Below are 16,960 nucleotides of genomic sequence, written 5' to 3'. Positions count from 1 at the left end.
TCTGCCTGCCAGCCTGATCACCCCCTAACCACTCCCCTGCCAGCCTGATTGATGCCTAACTGCTCCCCTGCCAGCCTGATTGCCCCCAACTGCCCTTCCCTGCAGGCCCGGTCGCCCCCAACTTCCCTCCTCTGCCGGCCTGGTCGCCCCCAACTTCCCTCCCTTGCAGGTCTGGTCCCTCCCAAATGCCCTCCCCTGCTGGCCATCTTGTGGTGGCCATCTTGTGTGTTGGAGTGATGGTCAATTTGCATATTACTCTTTTATTAGATAGGATAGAGGCCTGGTACACGGGTGGAGGCCAGCTGGTTTGCCCTGAAAGGGTGTCCCATATCAGGGTGGGGGTTCCCTTGGGGTGTGGGGTGGCCTGGGTGAGGAGCCTGTGGTGGTTTGCAGGCCGGCCACGCCCCCCACAACCCAAGGGGAGGCCCTGGTATCTGGGATTTATTTATCTCCTATAATTGAAACTTTGTAGCCTTGAGCAGAGCCAAGACTCCTGCTTGCTCCGTGGCTGCAGCCATTTTTGTTGGGATTTATTTATTTTCTATAATTGAAACTTTGTAACCTTGAGTGGAGGCCTGGGCTGGCCAGGGTGTGTGGAAAGCTTGGCTTCCTCCATCGTCAGGGGCAACCCAAGCCTCCTGTTCGCTCTGTGGCCACAGCCATCTTGGTTGGGTTAATTTGCATACTCGCTCCTGATTGGCTGGTGGGCTTGGCTGGTAGGTGTAGCTGAGTGATGGTTAATTTGCATATTACTTTTTATTAGATAGGATATTATGGTCCCGCTCTAGCCAGTTTGGCTCAGTGGATACAGCGTTAGGCCTACGGACTGAAGGGTCCCGGGTTCAATTCTGGTCAAGGGCACGTACCTCAGTTATAGGCTCCTCCCTGGCACGGGCCCTAGTTGGGGGCATGTGGGGAGGCAACCAATTGATGTTTCTCTCACATTGATGTTTCTCTCTGTCTTTCCCTCTCTTCCACTCTCTGTAAAAATCAATGGAAAAATATCCTCAGGTGAGGATTAAAAAATAAAAAATAATATGGTTCCTACCCTCAAGTTGCTGATAGTTCATTACGAGAGGCAGCTAGGCAAGGACATGGTCACAGCACAGTGCAGTGAGTAGAGTGAGGCAGCTCAGGGGCTGGGCGAGCTCATAGGGGCAGCCTGAACCAATCTTTGGGGGATAGAGAAGGCATCCTGGAGGAAAATCTGAGGCTTGAAGGATAAAAAAGAAGTGAGAGGATAATGTGTTCATGTATCGGACAGATATTTACAGAGCTTCTTCTCTGGGCAAGGCACTGTTCTAAGCACGGGGGACTCAGTGGTGAGTAGACAGACATGCCCCTGCCTTCTTGAGTACACTGTCCTGTGGGAGATGACAAACAGCAAACAGGCAAACAACTGATTAACCAGTTAACTGCCACAATACTTTGAATTTAATTTAGAAAGGTCCGCCACTTGCATCATAAACACTATGGCAGTTAACTGGTTAAGAAAATAATTTCAAATGGTCGTGAGTGACAGAGAGAGAGGAAGAGAGCTGGGAGGGAATGTTCCAGGAGAGGGATAGCTTGTGCAGAGTCCCGGAAGCGGGGGCTACTCTATGTGTTCAGGAGACTCTGTCTCTTTTCAGGGGAAGTATCACAGGATATGACCTGGCCCTAGATGTATGTCACTGTGAGAGCAGATGAATTCCTAAGGGAAGGAAAAGCAGAAACCCAGTTAATACACAGATAAGTGAAAGTTGTTCAGCAAACAGGACAAGTCTGATCCACAGATCATGAGATGTCTCTAGATTCTCTTCTTAAGCACCTAACTGGGGTCCTGGGACTGCACAGCTGAGTCAAAAAGTGTTCTTTAAAAAATATATGTATATCTTTATTGATTTCAGAGAGGAAGGGAGAGGGAGAGAGAGATTGAAACATCAATGAGAGAGAATCATTGATTGGCTGCCTCCTGCACGCCCCCTACTGGGGATTGAGCCTGCAACCTGGGCATGTGCCCTTGACTAGAATCGAACCCGGGACCCTTCAATCCACAGGCTGATGCTCTATCCACTGAACCAAACCGTCTAGGGCAGGGGTGGGCAAACTTTTTGACTTGAGGGCCACAATGGGTTCTTAAACTGGACCGGAGGGCCGGAACAAAAGCATGGATGGAGTGTTTGTGTGAACTAATATAAATTCAAAGTAAAGGAGCGGAGGGGAGAGCAAGAGAACCGGATAGAACAGCCAGATCCGGCCCGTGGGCCGTAGTTTGCCCAAGGCTGGTCTAGGGCCAAAAAATGTTCTTTAAACATGGGCCTGCCCATTAATGAACAGCAAGTCTCTTTTGAGGAATCAAGGGACTATGTGCTCCAATTAAATACAAAAGTGAAATGATCTTAGGCGGAAGACATTAATACATTCAGGAGAACCTGGAAGAAGAGGGCTGTGATCCACCTTTCCTTTCGTTGGCTGCAATCATTTGATTGTGAAAGAATTTGCTGCCCTGGCCAGTGTTGCTCAGAGTGTCAGTCTGCACACCAAAGGGTCTTGGGTTCGATTCCCAGTCAAGGGCACGTACCTGGGTTGCAGGTTTGATCCCACATGTGGGAGGCAACTAATCGATGTCTCTCACATCAGTGTTTCTCTCCCCCTACCCCTTCCGCTCCTTTCCTTCCCCCTTTCTACTCTGTCCAAAAAACAATGGGAAAAATATCCTTGGTGAGAATTAACAAAACAAAAAAAGAATTTGCTAAAATTGTTGCCTTTGACACTTGTCTATTACCTCCTTAGTGAAGTTTTATCATTTGAAAGTACTAACACTGATTTGAATCCTTGTTGAGACAAAAAGAAAAATTGCATGCAGAATTCTCTTGTCACCGCTGTTTCTTGGCTGGGTGCTATTCTAGAATAGGCAAACGGGCCCAGACAGCAGTTCAGTGCTCTGATACGGTGATCTTAAATGAAACGAGCATTGTTTAACAAATATTCCAGCTTCGTCCCTGAGTGGGCAGCCACACCAGCAGAGCTCTGGCCCCGGGAGATCCCTCCTGCGGTGGGCGGCCATCCCCGCAGAGGAGGCTGGTGCGTGAGCCTGGCTGTTGGCATGGGTGGACACTACAAGCAAAGACCAGGGCACTGCCCAGCAGGCTTCTGGCCGGGGCCACACGCACGGCAGGAGAGAGGCACTGCCTGGTCCCTGGCGAGACCCAGGTGTCAGAACTCGGAACAGGAGCTCTCCTCCCTCTGCAGCTTCTCGTCTGGCAGCCCCCTCACTCCTCAGTCCTCACGGGCAGTAAACGCGTATCCCAGATACCACCTCATTGAATTTCTGAACTATTAACATAAATTTACAGCAGATCTAATAGTATCTCAGACTTGTGGGTAATACACTGAAAAAGAAGGGAAACACGGATGAATTATAGAAACTGCCTTCCTCGAAAAGAGATGTGCTTGCCCTAGCTCAGTGGTCGGCAAACGTGTTAGTCAACAGAGCCAAATATCAACAGTACAACGATTGAAATTTCTTTTGAGAGCCAAATTTTTTAAACTTAAACTTCTTCTAACGCCACTTCTTCAAAATAGACTCGCGCCCAGGCCGTGGTATTTTGTGGAAGAGCCACACTCAAGGGGCCAAAGAGCCGCATGTGGCTCGGGAGCCGTGGTTTGTCGACCACTGCCCTAGTGGGTTTGGCTCAGTGGACAGAGCGTCAGCCTGTAGACCAAAGAGTCCCGGGTTTGATTCCTGACAAGGGCACGTACCTGGGTTGCAGGCTCCTCCCCAACCCGGGCCCGGTCAGGGCGAGTGCAGGAGGCAACCAATCGATGTGCTTCTCTCACATCAATGTTTCTCTCTGTCTCTCCCTCTCTCTTCCATTCTCCCTGAAAATCAGTGGAAAAATATCCTCAGGTGGGGATTAGGAAGGAAGGAAGGAGAAAGAAAGATGTGTTTTTAGAAAGAGAGTAAAGCAAATGTTAAGAACATTTCTGATTTATATTCCGAGGAGGTTTGCATCTTAACTGGTGTGAACAGCTGGGAAGAGATGCCTTCACACCTGGCGATTAGTAAGGGCTCTCCTCTGTGGAATGGGCCTGGCTTTGATTCTTTTCTTACAATGAGATGGAAATTTTAGGGTGTGGGTTTATAGAACACTGTCTTTGAAGTGCATGCTCTGTTACATTTGATCTTCCTCAGTTCGTAGGAGGGCTCCAGAAGGCCGCCAGTTAAGAAACCTCCTTGCCCAGCGGGTGTGGCTCAGTGGTTGAGCATCAGCCCATGAACCAGGAGGTCACCGGTTTGATTCCCGGTCACAGCATATCCGTGGGTTGCAGGCTGGTAGCGGATTGATGGTTCTTTCTCATCAATGTTTCTCTCTCTATCCCAACCCCTTCCTCTCCCTAAAATCAATTAAAACTTTTTTTAATTCTTATCTTTAATCTGGGGCTTCCAAAGTTTATTTGATCACAAAACCCAATTTTTTCCTCACACTCACTAGAGATTTTCACCTCAAAGGACAAGGAAATGCTAGTTTTTAGAGTTTTAAGGGGAAAAATATTCAGATTTCAAAATTCTACATGCCACCTATTTGTCACTCGCACGCTAAGAGAAACAGAACGATGTTCTCATGTATGCAAAGTCTCAAAAAGATGCCGCATTTGACTTTCAGATGTGTCCTGCTGGTCCGCGTTGGAGGGGAAAGGACAAGAGGAAGTAGAGTGATGGTGAACGCGTCGGGGTAGAAATTAGGAAGGACCCCAGTTGTGACCAGTTTTGTATGTTAAACCTGCCCCTGGAACTCATCGTGCGGGTTGGGGGTTGGATTAAGCAGACTCCAAGTTCCCATCCTACCAGCTGCCTGGAAGGTCACAGGCCTGTCCCCAAACTCTGCCCCTGGTAGAAGGGAGTGCCAGAGGGTAGGAGAGAAAACGGCACCCCCGCTGCCTCCGCGGGCAGTTCCGAGCCGCCCCAGGTGCACTCGCCACATGGAAACAGGAAGCCAAAAGGAGAACGCTGCTCTGGGCACCGGCCACGGGCAAGCTGTGCTGAGCCTGAGCGGTGGGGTGGGGCTTGTTTGGAGCGTCTGTGGCTCAGGGGCCCCGCCCACGTGCGAACACCAGCAGATGTCTTCTCTTATCAGCACGAGCTGCTCCCCTTCCTTTGGGGAAGAGTGAGAACTTTCCCTCTAACACTCCCCCAGAGGGAAGGGTAGGAGTCCCCTGTGGGTGGATTGAGGCCGGAACATAGAGGGACTTTCCCCCAGAGGCCTGCAGAGACATGGGGGGAGAGAGAACAGATGCGGGGGGCCCTGAGGTTCCCAACTGGAGCACCCAGGTGGATGGTGCCCTCCATTAAGCACGATAGACCATAACATGAACACCAGAAAGGCTAAGAGGCTGACTAGACCACCACGTTGGAATAACCCGTGGCTGATCATGGGGTTACTGTCACACCGCTGCAGTCTAATTTGTATTTCCAGGACTGGATCATTGGACTCAGGGACTTCAGGGATGGCAGGGTGCTGAGAGAGGTGGTGAGCTTCTGCTTCGTGAAATGAGGCTTTTCTGGACAGATAGCCACCAGATGCTAAGGGAAAGAGAAGGATAAGCACAGGTTATAGATTCAGAAGCTGCTGCCTGATGGTCTGCCTGCTGAAAGGGCCTTCCCACTTCTTTTCTTTTTTTTAATTATTACTTTCTTTTCACTGTTTATTTTTTTATTTAATTTTTTAATAATTCTTTATTGTTTAAAGTATTACATATGAATCCTTTTTCCCCCATTGACCTCTCCCCACTTGTTCCCCTACCCTCCTGCACATGCCCCGCCCCCCCCCGACTGTGTCCATGGGTTTTGCTTATATGCATACATACAAGTCCTTTGGTTGATCTCCCCCCTTTCCCCCTACTTCCCCCCTCATTCCCTCCCTTCCCCCCGAGGTTGTATGGTCTGTTCAATGCTTCTGTGTCTCAGGATCTATTTTAGTTCATCAGTTTATGTTGTTCATTATATTCCACAAATGAGTGAGATCATGTGATACTTATTTTTCTCCGACTTTAATCCCCACCTGAGGATACTTTTCCATTGATTCTTAGAGTAGAAGGAAGGAAGGAGAGAGAGAGAGACAGTGGGAGAGACACATCGATTGGTTGCCTCCCGCATGGAGTGGGGATCGAGTCTGCAACCGAGACACATGCGTCCAACAGGAATTGAACCCAGGACCCTCAGTCTGAGGACCGACGCTCCAGCCGCTAAGCCAGACTGGCTAGGGCCGGCCTTCTATTTCTTTACCACCGTTTCCTCTTCTGTCTCCTGCGGTCTCTTCCAATCTGTCCTTCCTATCATTAGGCCTGATAGTTAATGTTGAAGAAATGTCTCTCTTGGAAAATCCATTTTCTTTTATTGACTCAATTCAGATTAAGCAATGAGATAACTAGACAAGACACAGCTAATACACAGGAAGCGAAACTTGTGATCAGAATGCTTCTCCTGGCAAGGGGACCATTTCACCAAATCATTAGGAGTTCATTAACTCAGTGCCCACATTTCCGTGTCACTCCCTTCTCCATCAAGGGTCCCATTTCCTCCTGAGTCCAGCATGATGGCTTTTTTTTTTTTTTTAAGATACATTTTTATTGATTTCAGAGAGGAAGGGAGAGGGAAAGAGAAACATCAGTGATGAGAGAGAATCATTGATCAGCTGCCTCCTGCACGCCCCACATGGGATCAAGTCCCACAACCCGGGCATGTACCCTCCCACTGGGGATCGAGCCCACAACCCAGGCATGTGACCTGACTGGGAATCGAACCGTGACCTCCTGGTTCATAGGTTGACACTCAACCACTGAGCCACACCGGCCGGGCATGCTGGCTTCTTTTATAGAGAATCATAGAGGGTTTTTGAGCAAGAGGGTGATATGATGAAGCATGTTTTAGAAGACTGTTCTGTGGGTGTAGTTACTAAATTCACCAAAATTTCTCGACTGCATTCCGGGTGCGGGTGCGGGTGTGGGTGCAGGGACGTGCTGGTTTCTCCACGCGTGTGGTGCACGCTCCAAGGCGTGGGAGGCCCACGGAAGAACAGAATCTGTGGAGCGGAGTCCCTGACCACATAAGGAAGTTCGCATGCATCTCTCCACAAGCTGATGGTTATTAGTAATAGGACTTCCGTGACTTGAAAAAGGAAACATATCGGCTTATGTCACCCAAAGGCTAGACCCAGGGATTCACGCAGTAGCATTGAGACTGTATCTGGGAAGTGCCACCGCTGTGCTGATGGCATGCGTACACAGGCTTTCACCCCCTCAGTTGGGGGAACCCCTTCTCCTTTCCCTCAAAGCACTCTTTGGTCCTGTTTGTGTCACAAGCTCATCCCTGAACCATTCGCTGTTTCCAGGAGCGTCAGGTACCCGGCTGGGAAGACCCGGCCTGGGTCCCTCCCGCGGGGCAGGGAGGCCTGCGCAGGACAACAGTCCCACCAGGTTTGGGTGGGGGTGGAGGGAGTTCTTAAAAACAGAAGCTCCTGCAGACCTGAAAAATGAGAGACACCCACGTGAATCACACGAAGACGGCCCTGGTTAGGTGTGGACGCTCCAGGGGAAGTGATAAGAGAACCCGAGGAAGAGCTGGTGGGTGGAGAGGGAGAGATAAGAGCCAGAACCTCCCTCCGCAGTGTAACTCTCCATAACTCCCCTGCCTTGTTTCTGCTCCACCTTTCCATTAAGTTTATTTTTCCCTAATTAAAAATTCTACTTTGATGGTAGCACTTTTGGAGCCAATTACTCCTCACAGCCCCTGGACGAGAGTTGGCCAAGGTAAGCAAACCCTATTTTAAAGATAAGATGGGCATGTGTTCATTTTAGAAACTTTTGCTTTATTTTATCTGCCTTGAATGCTGTTCTAGAAATTTCTAATATAAAACAGAATCATGTTTGCTCTTACAAAACTTAAGTATTTTCATGTGTAATCATAGGCTGATATGAAAGTCTACAATGAAAAGTTATTTAAATATAACTAGATCTTCACTTTTAAAACCAAATAGAAACATATTTGGAATATATTTGCCAATAAAATACTGACTTATAATAGAGGCCCAGTGCACAAAATTCAAGCAATAAAAATATATTTTTAAAAAAGGTTTCAAAGGTGTTTGTTTGCCCCACACCTTTTTATTTATTTATTTATTTAAACATATTTTTTATTTTAAAAATATATTTAATGATTTCAGAGAGGAAGGGAGAGGGAGAGATAGAAACATCAATGATGAGAGAGAATCATTGATTGGCTGCCTCCTGCACGTCCCCCAGTGGGGATCGAGCTCGCAACCCGGGCATGTGCCCATGGCTGGAATCAAACCCAGGACCCTTCAGTCCTCAGGCCAATGCTCGATCCACTGAGCCAAACCGGCTAGGGCTGCCCCACACCTTTTTAAACTCTGTATGCCCAGGTAGCTATCCCATTCTCACAGATTTGGGGCAGTTTTATCATAGAAATCAGAAATCCTAGGAACCAGAGAGATCATTCAGTCTGACCTCATTTTCATCGTGGTGAGGAACACGAGCATTTTGAAGGGACTTCCTCAGGTTGCACAGCCAGGAGAGTGGAAAAGTCAGTTCTCAGACCCAGGTCTGAGTCTCTGCTTTGCTTCTTGTCTATTGAACTCCTTTTCTTTTTATCTTATTCTGGTGTTTAAAGGCAGCAGCGTCCTTGGAAGGAAGAAAAGCATCCTGGGTTCAGGCTGACATCTGCACTTAACAGGTACATGCATTGTTTCCTAAGTAGAAATAACTTGGAAAGAAACCAATCTGTTTGATTGCCCCGATGCTCTTTATATAGTGCCTAGTTGCCAGAGTCTGTTCATAACTAGTTGTGTTTATATGAAGTGTTAAGAAAACAAACCTCAAACCCCTCACCATTTATTGAATGTCCACTGAGGACAGACTAATACAGTTTAAGAACATGAGGTCTGGGATGAGACTACAGCAAGCATGTCAAACTCAAAGGCTAACACGAGCCAAATAAACGAGGCATGCGGCCCATGGCCCGCGAGTTTGACATGCTTGGATTACATGGTTTGCCTCTTTCTATGTGACCTTGAACAAGTTATTTAATTCTGTGCTCGGTTTTCTCATTTGGAAAAGGGAGATAATAGTATCTGCATTAAGGGACGGTTATGAAGATTAATAAGAGAATACACGGGAATGGTATGTATTCAGTAAGCGTTAGCTATTGTTAGGACCCTTGGGGTGTATGTTATTTAGTCAATCCTGATAACGTCCTATAAGGACGAGGTTTTGTGTGTTGTTTTCTGTTCTAAGAGATTAATGACTTGTCCAAGGCCTCTTAGCTAATACATGATGAAACTGGGATTTAAAAAAAAACAAACTTCTTATAGTGCAAAATTTTAAACATACACAAAAAGGAAAAGAGTTATAAGAAGTCCCTCGTGCTCATCTTTCAGCTTCATTCCTTAGCATTCTGCCATTTCTTCTCTAACCCCCACCCCATCCCACAGCTGGCTAGATAGAATCTTTTACTATAAATGTATCTAACAGTGTAAGGCTGGTAAGAACCTTTCACAACAAACAAAATGTAAGTGCAGTTTCATTATTGCACTTTACAAATTAACAATAACTCATTAATATCGTTAATACCAGCCTGTACTCACATTTTCCCAGGGGGCCCCTCTAGCTGCTAGAGGGGATGCCGCCCGATTCATGAATCACTTAATAAAGCCAATTAGATCTTCAAAAGAGACAAACACAAAATTTCCCAGTTGTCTCTCTGCATCTGACACTCTCTGTGGAGTCTCTGTGACTCGAAAGGAGCTGGATCTGAACCCAGGGCCCTCTGACCCAGAGCCCATGCTCCTGTTGCAACACGCAAGCTCCGACTGCCTCTCCCTGGTCTGGACACACAGCCACGTGCAGTGAGGCCACAGAGGCCAGCACCTGAACAGGCCACAAAGCAGCATTTTAGGCTGATTGGAAGCCCACAAGTCCTCTTTATGGCAGACAGCTTGACCTGCATGAGACAACCATCATCTCTTGGAATCGAGGCTGTTTAGAAGTTGGAGCTGTCTGGGGAATTCCAGAAATACACTCTAGAACAGCGGTTCCTGAGTGTTTTGTCCTTTACCACCTTAGAAGCCACGGAGACCCTAGAGTGTCTGTTTGTGTCGGTGTATCTGTGGGGATTTGTCTATTGATATTAGAAATTAAATTGAGAGATGTTTAAATGTTACTTATTCATGAATTTGAAAATAGCCAAATAAAACTAATAAATCCATCACATGTTAACATAAATATTTCTTTAAGAAACAAAATGACATTTTCCAAAACAGAAAAGTGTATTGAGAAGAGTGGCATTGTTATCTCTTCTATGAATCCCTCGATGAAAGTTGGGTCCTCTGCCGATGCGTTTAGTCTGCAGTGACTTCGCATGTCACACGGCTTCTGTCACTCTCCACTCTGCTCACCAGAACGAGCGAAGGGCAAAGATCATTTTAGTATGAACTGCAAGTCCCTTAACTTGTACTGCCCCCGAAAGGGTCTGAGAACCGCTGCAACAGGTGAGCCTTCAGACAGGAGTTCCTCTCCGTGGAGGAAGGATGGGCAGGTCTTGGAGGAAGCCACGCATCCAGGCCTTATTGAAATAGATCAGTAAGCTGTGCCAGCGGCTTCAAGGTGTAAAGCTATGTGAGCACAAATGACAGTCATGTGGGGTGTGGGTGATCTTCAGTGGCTGTTACTGATGTAAGGGACTTCAGGTAGGTCCAGATCCCTCATTGCGTGGAGCATCGTAAAGAATCATCCTGACCTTCTTTCCTGTTGGTAATGTTCAGCAAAGACTATTGCGTTGTCACGAAGGAAAAACGGATTTTCAGCCACACTCTCTCCTCCCCCTCAGGACCAATTCTGATTCTGCTCTTCACACGAGTGCTCTAAGCACCAAGCCCCAGGACCCCTATGGAGGAGGGGGCCAGTCGGCCTGGCCGGCCGCATACATGGGTAAGACACACGGCCCTGCCCGCAGTGGCTCTGCTTCTGCCTGTCCTGTGGCATCTTGCCTGGCGCATGCGCTCCCCCGCCTGGTGGTCTCCCGAGAAGGAGCGGCGGGGAAGGTGTGTGCGCTCCGGCGGATGAGTGGCGCTTACAGGTCACATGCTTGGTGGCTGCCTCTTCCATGGCAGGTTCTCCCGCCTCAGCATCTCCGGGCTCCGTTTCCTTTCTTCCCCTCCCGCTCATCATTTTCATTGGACTCCTCGTAGCTCTCTAGCCGGTCTCCTCCCTTCCAGGCCTAGGTACTTCTCATCCAGTTTTACGTGATTTATCGGAAGGTCCTCTTTTCTCACCTAGGATCTGAGCAAACTGAGAAATAAAATCGCAAGTGACAGATGAAGCTAGATGTCTTTATCAGTGGGAAGAGGACGCGGGTTCTCTCTGGGTCCATGCCCATTATGACTGAAGCCACTGCCCGGCCGCGCTGGCCCAGGCCGAGTGCCATGGGAGGGTGAGGTCAGACTGAAAGGCCGAGCAGAGAGGCCCTGAGAGGGCGAGGACGGGACTGGGGCCGGGCATCGCCTGCCCAGTTGTCCCCCATTTTGCCAGGGAGACCGTCGTTCTGCCTCCTTTGGCCAGAGTGAGTGAAGCGGAGGAGAGAGCCGGAGTGACAGGAGTGGGAAAGCCTTTTCCTGCCATCTGCTTCCAGAGTGAACTCACATCTGATCACAGTCTCCTGCGTACAGTCCCCCGTGCCCCCTCCCTCCAGGAGAGTCCCAGTCTCAGCTGGAATGACAGGAGCTCCAGGACCGCCCCCCCTCCCCACTTCTCTCCTCCCCAAGTCAGCTGTGAGGACCACATTGGGTTCTGCTAATGTTTCATTCTGTTCTCATCTCTTCCTCCCGTAACTCACTCCTGACCTACCGATCAACACCCTCCGCTTTGTCTTCATTTCTGTGGGGCCATCCTTGGCCTTCCTCTCTTTGCCAGAACTATCCGTGTCCTTCTAACATCCCAAAGCTCCTGCGTGCAGGTGGCTCTCTCGGCACCTGTGTCACTCCTGTGTTCAGAGTCGGTTTCTTGAAGTCAGCATCTTGATGGTCTTACCTCCAGCCCTGTGCCTGGCCGGAGGAGCCCTCGGTGCTGGGAAGGGCGGAGAAACCACAGTGGCTACGTGTGCAGAGCACTCGCTAGCATCAGCCTGCACATGCTCAGGCTGGCTCGCTGAGACACCGTCCGGCCTGCCTCTCGCGGGTTATAATCTAGTAGGAACAGTGGCTCTGATTGCCCATTCCATGTGCCAGTCAGTACTCCAGATCGACTCTTGTCCACAAACAGGAACGACTATGTGTTTGGTCTTGCAACAGGCAAATAATCTCTAGCCAAGCTTTGCTGGGTTCTTCACTTTTTAGACAATTTGAAGCCTAATGGTCTGTTCCTTCTGAGGAGAACATGGCTGGCCTTACTTTCTTGCACATAGTAGGACAGGACTTAGTGCTAATTGTTCCCTCGTGCAATCGGAGGTGACCAAACCGTTGCTGCTTGTGAAGTGTAGGATCTTTTAGGATCGGGGAAGGCCATCCAGCCGAGTTTCCACCCACAGGGACAGGAGAGGAAAGCTGGCGGTCATGTCGGACTTGGGTGTGGGTTAGAGAAGCGGGTACCTGGGGAGGTGGGGAGGTTAGCTCAGGATGGGTAGAGATGGGAAGATATAAACAAGGCCCAGCAGAAGCAGAGCCGGAGATCCGTGGGGGCCCTGTGACTGCGGCAGGATTTTAGTCTCCCTGGACTGGGAGGGAGCCAGACCGATGGGCTTTTACCTGGGACCCCGAATGCAGAGCTGATTTCTGCCGCAGCCATTCCTTCCGGCAGAGTTTACTCCAGAAAGGGCTAACGGCCCAGGGAGCACAGGAAATCATAGGTAATTTAAGTGGGACCTTTTGAGGCTGCATGCAAGGAGAAAAGAAAATAACTAAAGAAAGTGCCGATGGAGGGAAGTGTTTGTGCCAAGAGTGATGTGGCTTCAGAGGGACGTGGTGAGAAGTGTCAGGCGGTGAGAGGATGGATGAGAAGGCAAGAGAATGTTGATCCTGGCCGACAGGGAGAGCAGAGAGAGAAAGACATCCCATAGCAGGCTTTCTGGGGTGACTTGAGAATCAGTGGGCGCTCCTTGTCACCTCAGCAGTTAAACATTGTTGGGCCACGTATCTGACAGCCCGGACGGCGGGCTGCCCTCCAGCTTGAACCGCGTGATTGCTCCTGTAAGTATCGCAGAACTCAGAAACACATCCAAATATGGACGTGTTTACATGGGAAAGCCAGTGTGTTTAAAATATTAGTCAAGTCTCCAAGGATGGGAATTATTTCTGGAGAGTTCTGTTTGCTGGTGGGAGCTATTTTAAATCGTTTCATGCATTTTCCCCCTGTAATTCATTAAAGTTTTTCATTTTCTTTTCCTCTTGGATTTTAAAAATAACGACTAGCTTCGCAAAAAGGTATTTCTTATTATAGGACCAACCAAATAAAGATTAAGCAAGTGATGGGAAAATGTAATTGGAGTCCCGAGTCGGGCTTCATAGCAGAAGCAACATTAACTGCTCTGCCTCTGGGGACCTTCCTGAGCATAATGATGTCGCTTCGATTAGTGTTCCCACTCGTTGTTGTGAGTGGATGAAAAAGGAACATCTGCTTAACTCCATGAGCAGTAAACTTGGATACATTAATGAGCGGTTTGTGTCCCAAGAAAACGAAGCCATTCTTCTGATGCATGTGTAGTAATTTTCATGATGGTTATTGAGCGTCATGACAGTTAGATGTAAGTGATTAGCAGTTGATATAAATGGCAGCAATAGACTTGGATACAACCAAACAAGATCGTTACATTTTCTCTTGTTTAATTAGCCAGAATCTCTGAAAGGACATGTTGATCCTTGCCCTGGCAGCCTGTGCCGTTCAGTTATCATTTCACACGCGTACACATGGCGGCAGTTACGGGCTCTCTGACATGCCCTGTCCCAGCGCCTAGGACCGTCCCCTCACTCTGCCGGGCTCACAGCCAGCCTGGGAAGGAGGCCGGGGGGTCCGCGTCCTTTCAGAGAGTCCTAGAGCCGAGGCTGATGCGCGTAGGGTGCTTGTCTTCTGCACCCAGAGCTCTAGAAGCTGAGCATGGCCAACTTGGGGCCGCAGCCCTGAGCTCCTCCTCTGGGTCCGGTAGAGGCCCAGATGTCAGTGACCTTCAACATGCGATACGCTTTGACCTGCCTGGTTAAGGAAAAGTTTCAAATGCAGATAACCCTGAAGGAAGTGAGCCTGTGCATGATGGGAGGGAGAGGGCAAGCATCCCGGGTCATAGAGAGGGCAAAAAGCGTCCCCTCGGTGGCAGGAAGGCCCAGAATGAGGAGGCTGAGGCCCCAGGGGCTTCTTAAAGGACCCCCTCTGCTTAGAGCAGTGGTTCTCAACTTTTCTAATGCCGCGACCCTTTAATACAGTTCCTCATGTTGTGGTGACCCCCCAACCATAAAATTATTTTCGTTGCTACTTCATAACTGTAATTTTGCTACTGTTATGAATCGTAATGTAAATATCTGTGTTGAGAACCGCTAGCAGGGTTGCCTAAGACCATCGGAGAACACAGATATTTACAGGTACTAATCGCTGACTTAGATTCTGTTTTCAATCGCTGACTTAGATTCTGTTTCTATCAGCCTGAAAAAATTCTGTCTTTATGAATGTGCTCAATTTATTGACCTCTTCCTGCTCCTGGGGACCCTTGGTGCTGGCCAGGCACCCAGCCGCCACTAAAACTGGGTGTCTTCTGGCTGTAGAGTTTGTATCCAGGTTCTGTCTTCACCCCTACACGCTGTCACCTGCCACGTCTAGCATTTAGTAGGAACTTCATATATGTTGAGTGAATGATAGTTAGATATTTAGTTTACGTTTTTATAGACTCATCTGGTTAACTTACAGTTTAAGCTTACCCAAAAACATATTGAAACTTTAAATAAGTAAGCCTATATTTAAAGGCTTAGAACTTCAAAATTTCTCCTGATTTTATATTGAAAACTCACTTGGTATAATTGATGTCTCTGAAGAGAATAATAACCTTACCTTCTTGGCACAAGTCTTTGGTTTTAGCCTAGAGCAGTTGGATATACTGTACTTGTCATTAGCAGTGTATTTTATGGATTAAAAATACTCTATTCAGCCCAGCCGGTGTGGCTCACTGGTTGAGCATTGACCCATGCACCAATAGGTCACCGATTCAGTTCCCAGTCAGGGCACATGCCTGGGTTGTGGGCTCGATCGCCAGTGGTGGGCGTGCAGGAGGCAGGCAATCGATATTCTCTCATTGATCTTCCTATCTCTCTCTCCCTCTCCCTTTCTCTCTTTCTTTAAAAAAAAAAACAAACATATTTCTTTAAAAAGAAAAGAACCAAAATGTTAAAAAAAAAAATACTTTATTTGGTTAGAATGTATTCAAAGTCAGATTTTTAAATTTCTGTGAATAGCTATCACATACACTTTTTAGGTTGACTGAGACTTCAGATAAATTATTTTTTTAGATAACTTGACTCTTTGCAAGAAATATATGTATAACAACACACAGTATGGAACTTCCTGTTGCTCCGCTAGGCCCGTGTGGCGAGTGTGAAGCAGTTACCTGCCCTTCCTAGTGGGCGATGCATTTGGAAGAGGTTTCGATCCTTTCTTTATTTTGTAAGCTGAATAGAGGTTCTCAGATTTTGAAAATTGTTCTCTCAGGACAGTTTAAGAGTGAGATAATTTTAAAGGAGAAGAAAAGTAGATAGGAACCAACTTTAGGCTTAAATGAACCATATCTGTCTTAATTTTAGCATAAAGGCCAATGTATCTTAGCTGGACCTCAATCAGTGTACCAAAATGGATAGAATTTTAAAAATTCAATTTCAAATCAGAAAGAGCGACAAATTCATGAATATAGGAAAAGGAAAGCGCCATATAAAAGTATCTGTTTTCTTTCCCACCAGGTTTCTGTGATGGTGAGAACAATGGACTTGGGGAAGGTACGGATTGGTCTTGCTACTGGGCTGGGCGGGATGCTGACGGCAGTTTACATGACCTCCTTTCAACATGTGAACTAATTGATGCTCATGTTTCAGAACTTCCCAAAATGCTGACAACCAAATTAGTTTAGTTGTCTGAGATGCTCTATTAAATTAGGGCTACCCATGACCAAGGCCACGGGAAAGGAAGCGTGTGGTGAGATTGCATCATCTGGTTCCCCATAATCCCAGTCACAGGGGTGTGCAGGGAAGCAAAGGTTGTCATCACGTGAAAATATTAATGACTTGGTCGCCCTGGCCAGTGTGGCTCGGTTGGTTGGGCATCTTCCCCTCTACCTAGAGGTTGCCGGTTCTATTCCGGATCAGGGCACATGCCCGTGTTGCGGGCTGGATTCCCAAGAGGGGGTGTGCAGGAGGCAGCTAATTGATGTTGCATTCTCACATCGATGTTTCTCTCCCCCTCTCCCTTCCTCTCTCTCTAAAAATCAATAAGAAATCTTTAAGGAAAAAGAAAATATTAATGAATTGGTCACTTACACCATTAGTTATTCCAGTATTCCTCCGTCCTCAGCTGCCTGTCTCTGCCCATTTAGAAAGTTTTGAGACTCAGTGATTGACACATGTAAATAAGCAGTGCGAGGAAACTGCATATCGACTGCAAAATGAAACTGCAGAGATTGCAGAAGATACTGAGATTTATAAAACCGATTACAGTGATATTGGAGATCTGCTGAAATGTCGCTCAAAGCCAGTGATAAGTGAGGATCTGACACAGTTCGTTTATTCATTCAGGGCCAGACACTTTATTTTTTTTCCCTAAACCTTCACCATCTGAAATTTAATTTTTGCAATTTGAAAGTGAACCACTAAATTAGGTTTATAATAAATTGCAGAGGTAACGACTCGCGGGGAGTATGCTATATGAGGCGCATCTCACACTA

General features: G+C 47.6%; 1 protein-coding gene across 2 annotated transcripts in view; it reads left to right on the top strand.

The window, feature by feature from the left end:
* Positions 1–16,960, top strand: part of CRTC3 (CREB regulated transcription coactivator 3) — a 99,819-nt gene that overhangs the window by 63,291 nt on the left and 19,568 nt on the right. For both annotated transcript variants that reach the window (XM_080651708.1, XM_080651707.1), the window contains exons 4-7: positions 7,730–7,791; positions 8,672–8,734; positions 10,886–10,986; positions 15,984–16,019. In XM_080651708.1, the coding sequence (XP_080507834.1) occupies positions 7,730–7,791; positions 8,672–8,734; positions 10,886–10,986; positions 15,984–16,019 (262 nt within the window). The remainder of the gene's footprint in view (positions 1–7,729; positions 7,792–8,671; positions 8,735–10,885; positions 10,987–15,983; positions 16,020–16,960) is intronic.

Source organism: Plecotus auritus (assembly GCF_963455305.1).
Source record: "Plecotus auritus genome assembly, chromosome: 15".
NCBI classification, from domain to species: domain Eukaryota; kingdom Metazoa; phylum Chordata; class Mammalia; order Chiroptera; family Vespertilionidae; genus Plecotus; species Plecotus auritus.
This window is presented reverse-complemented; position numbering and strand designations above follow the sequence as displayed.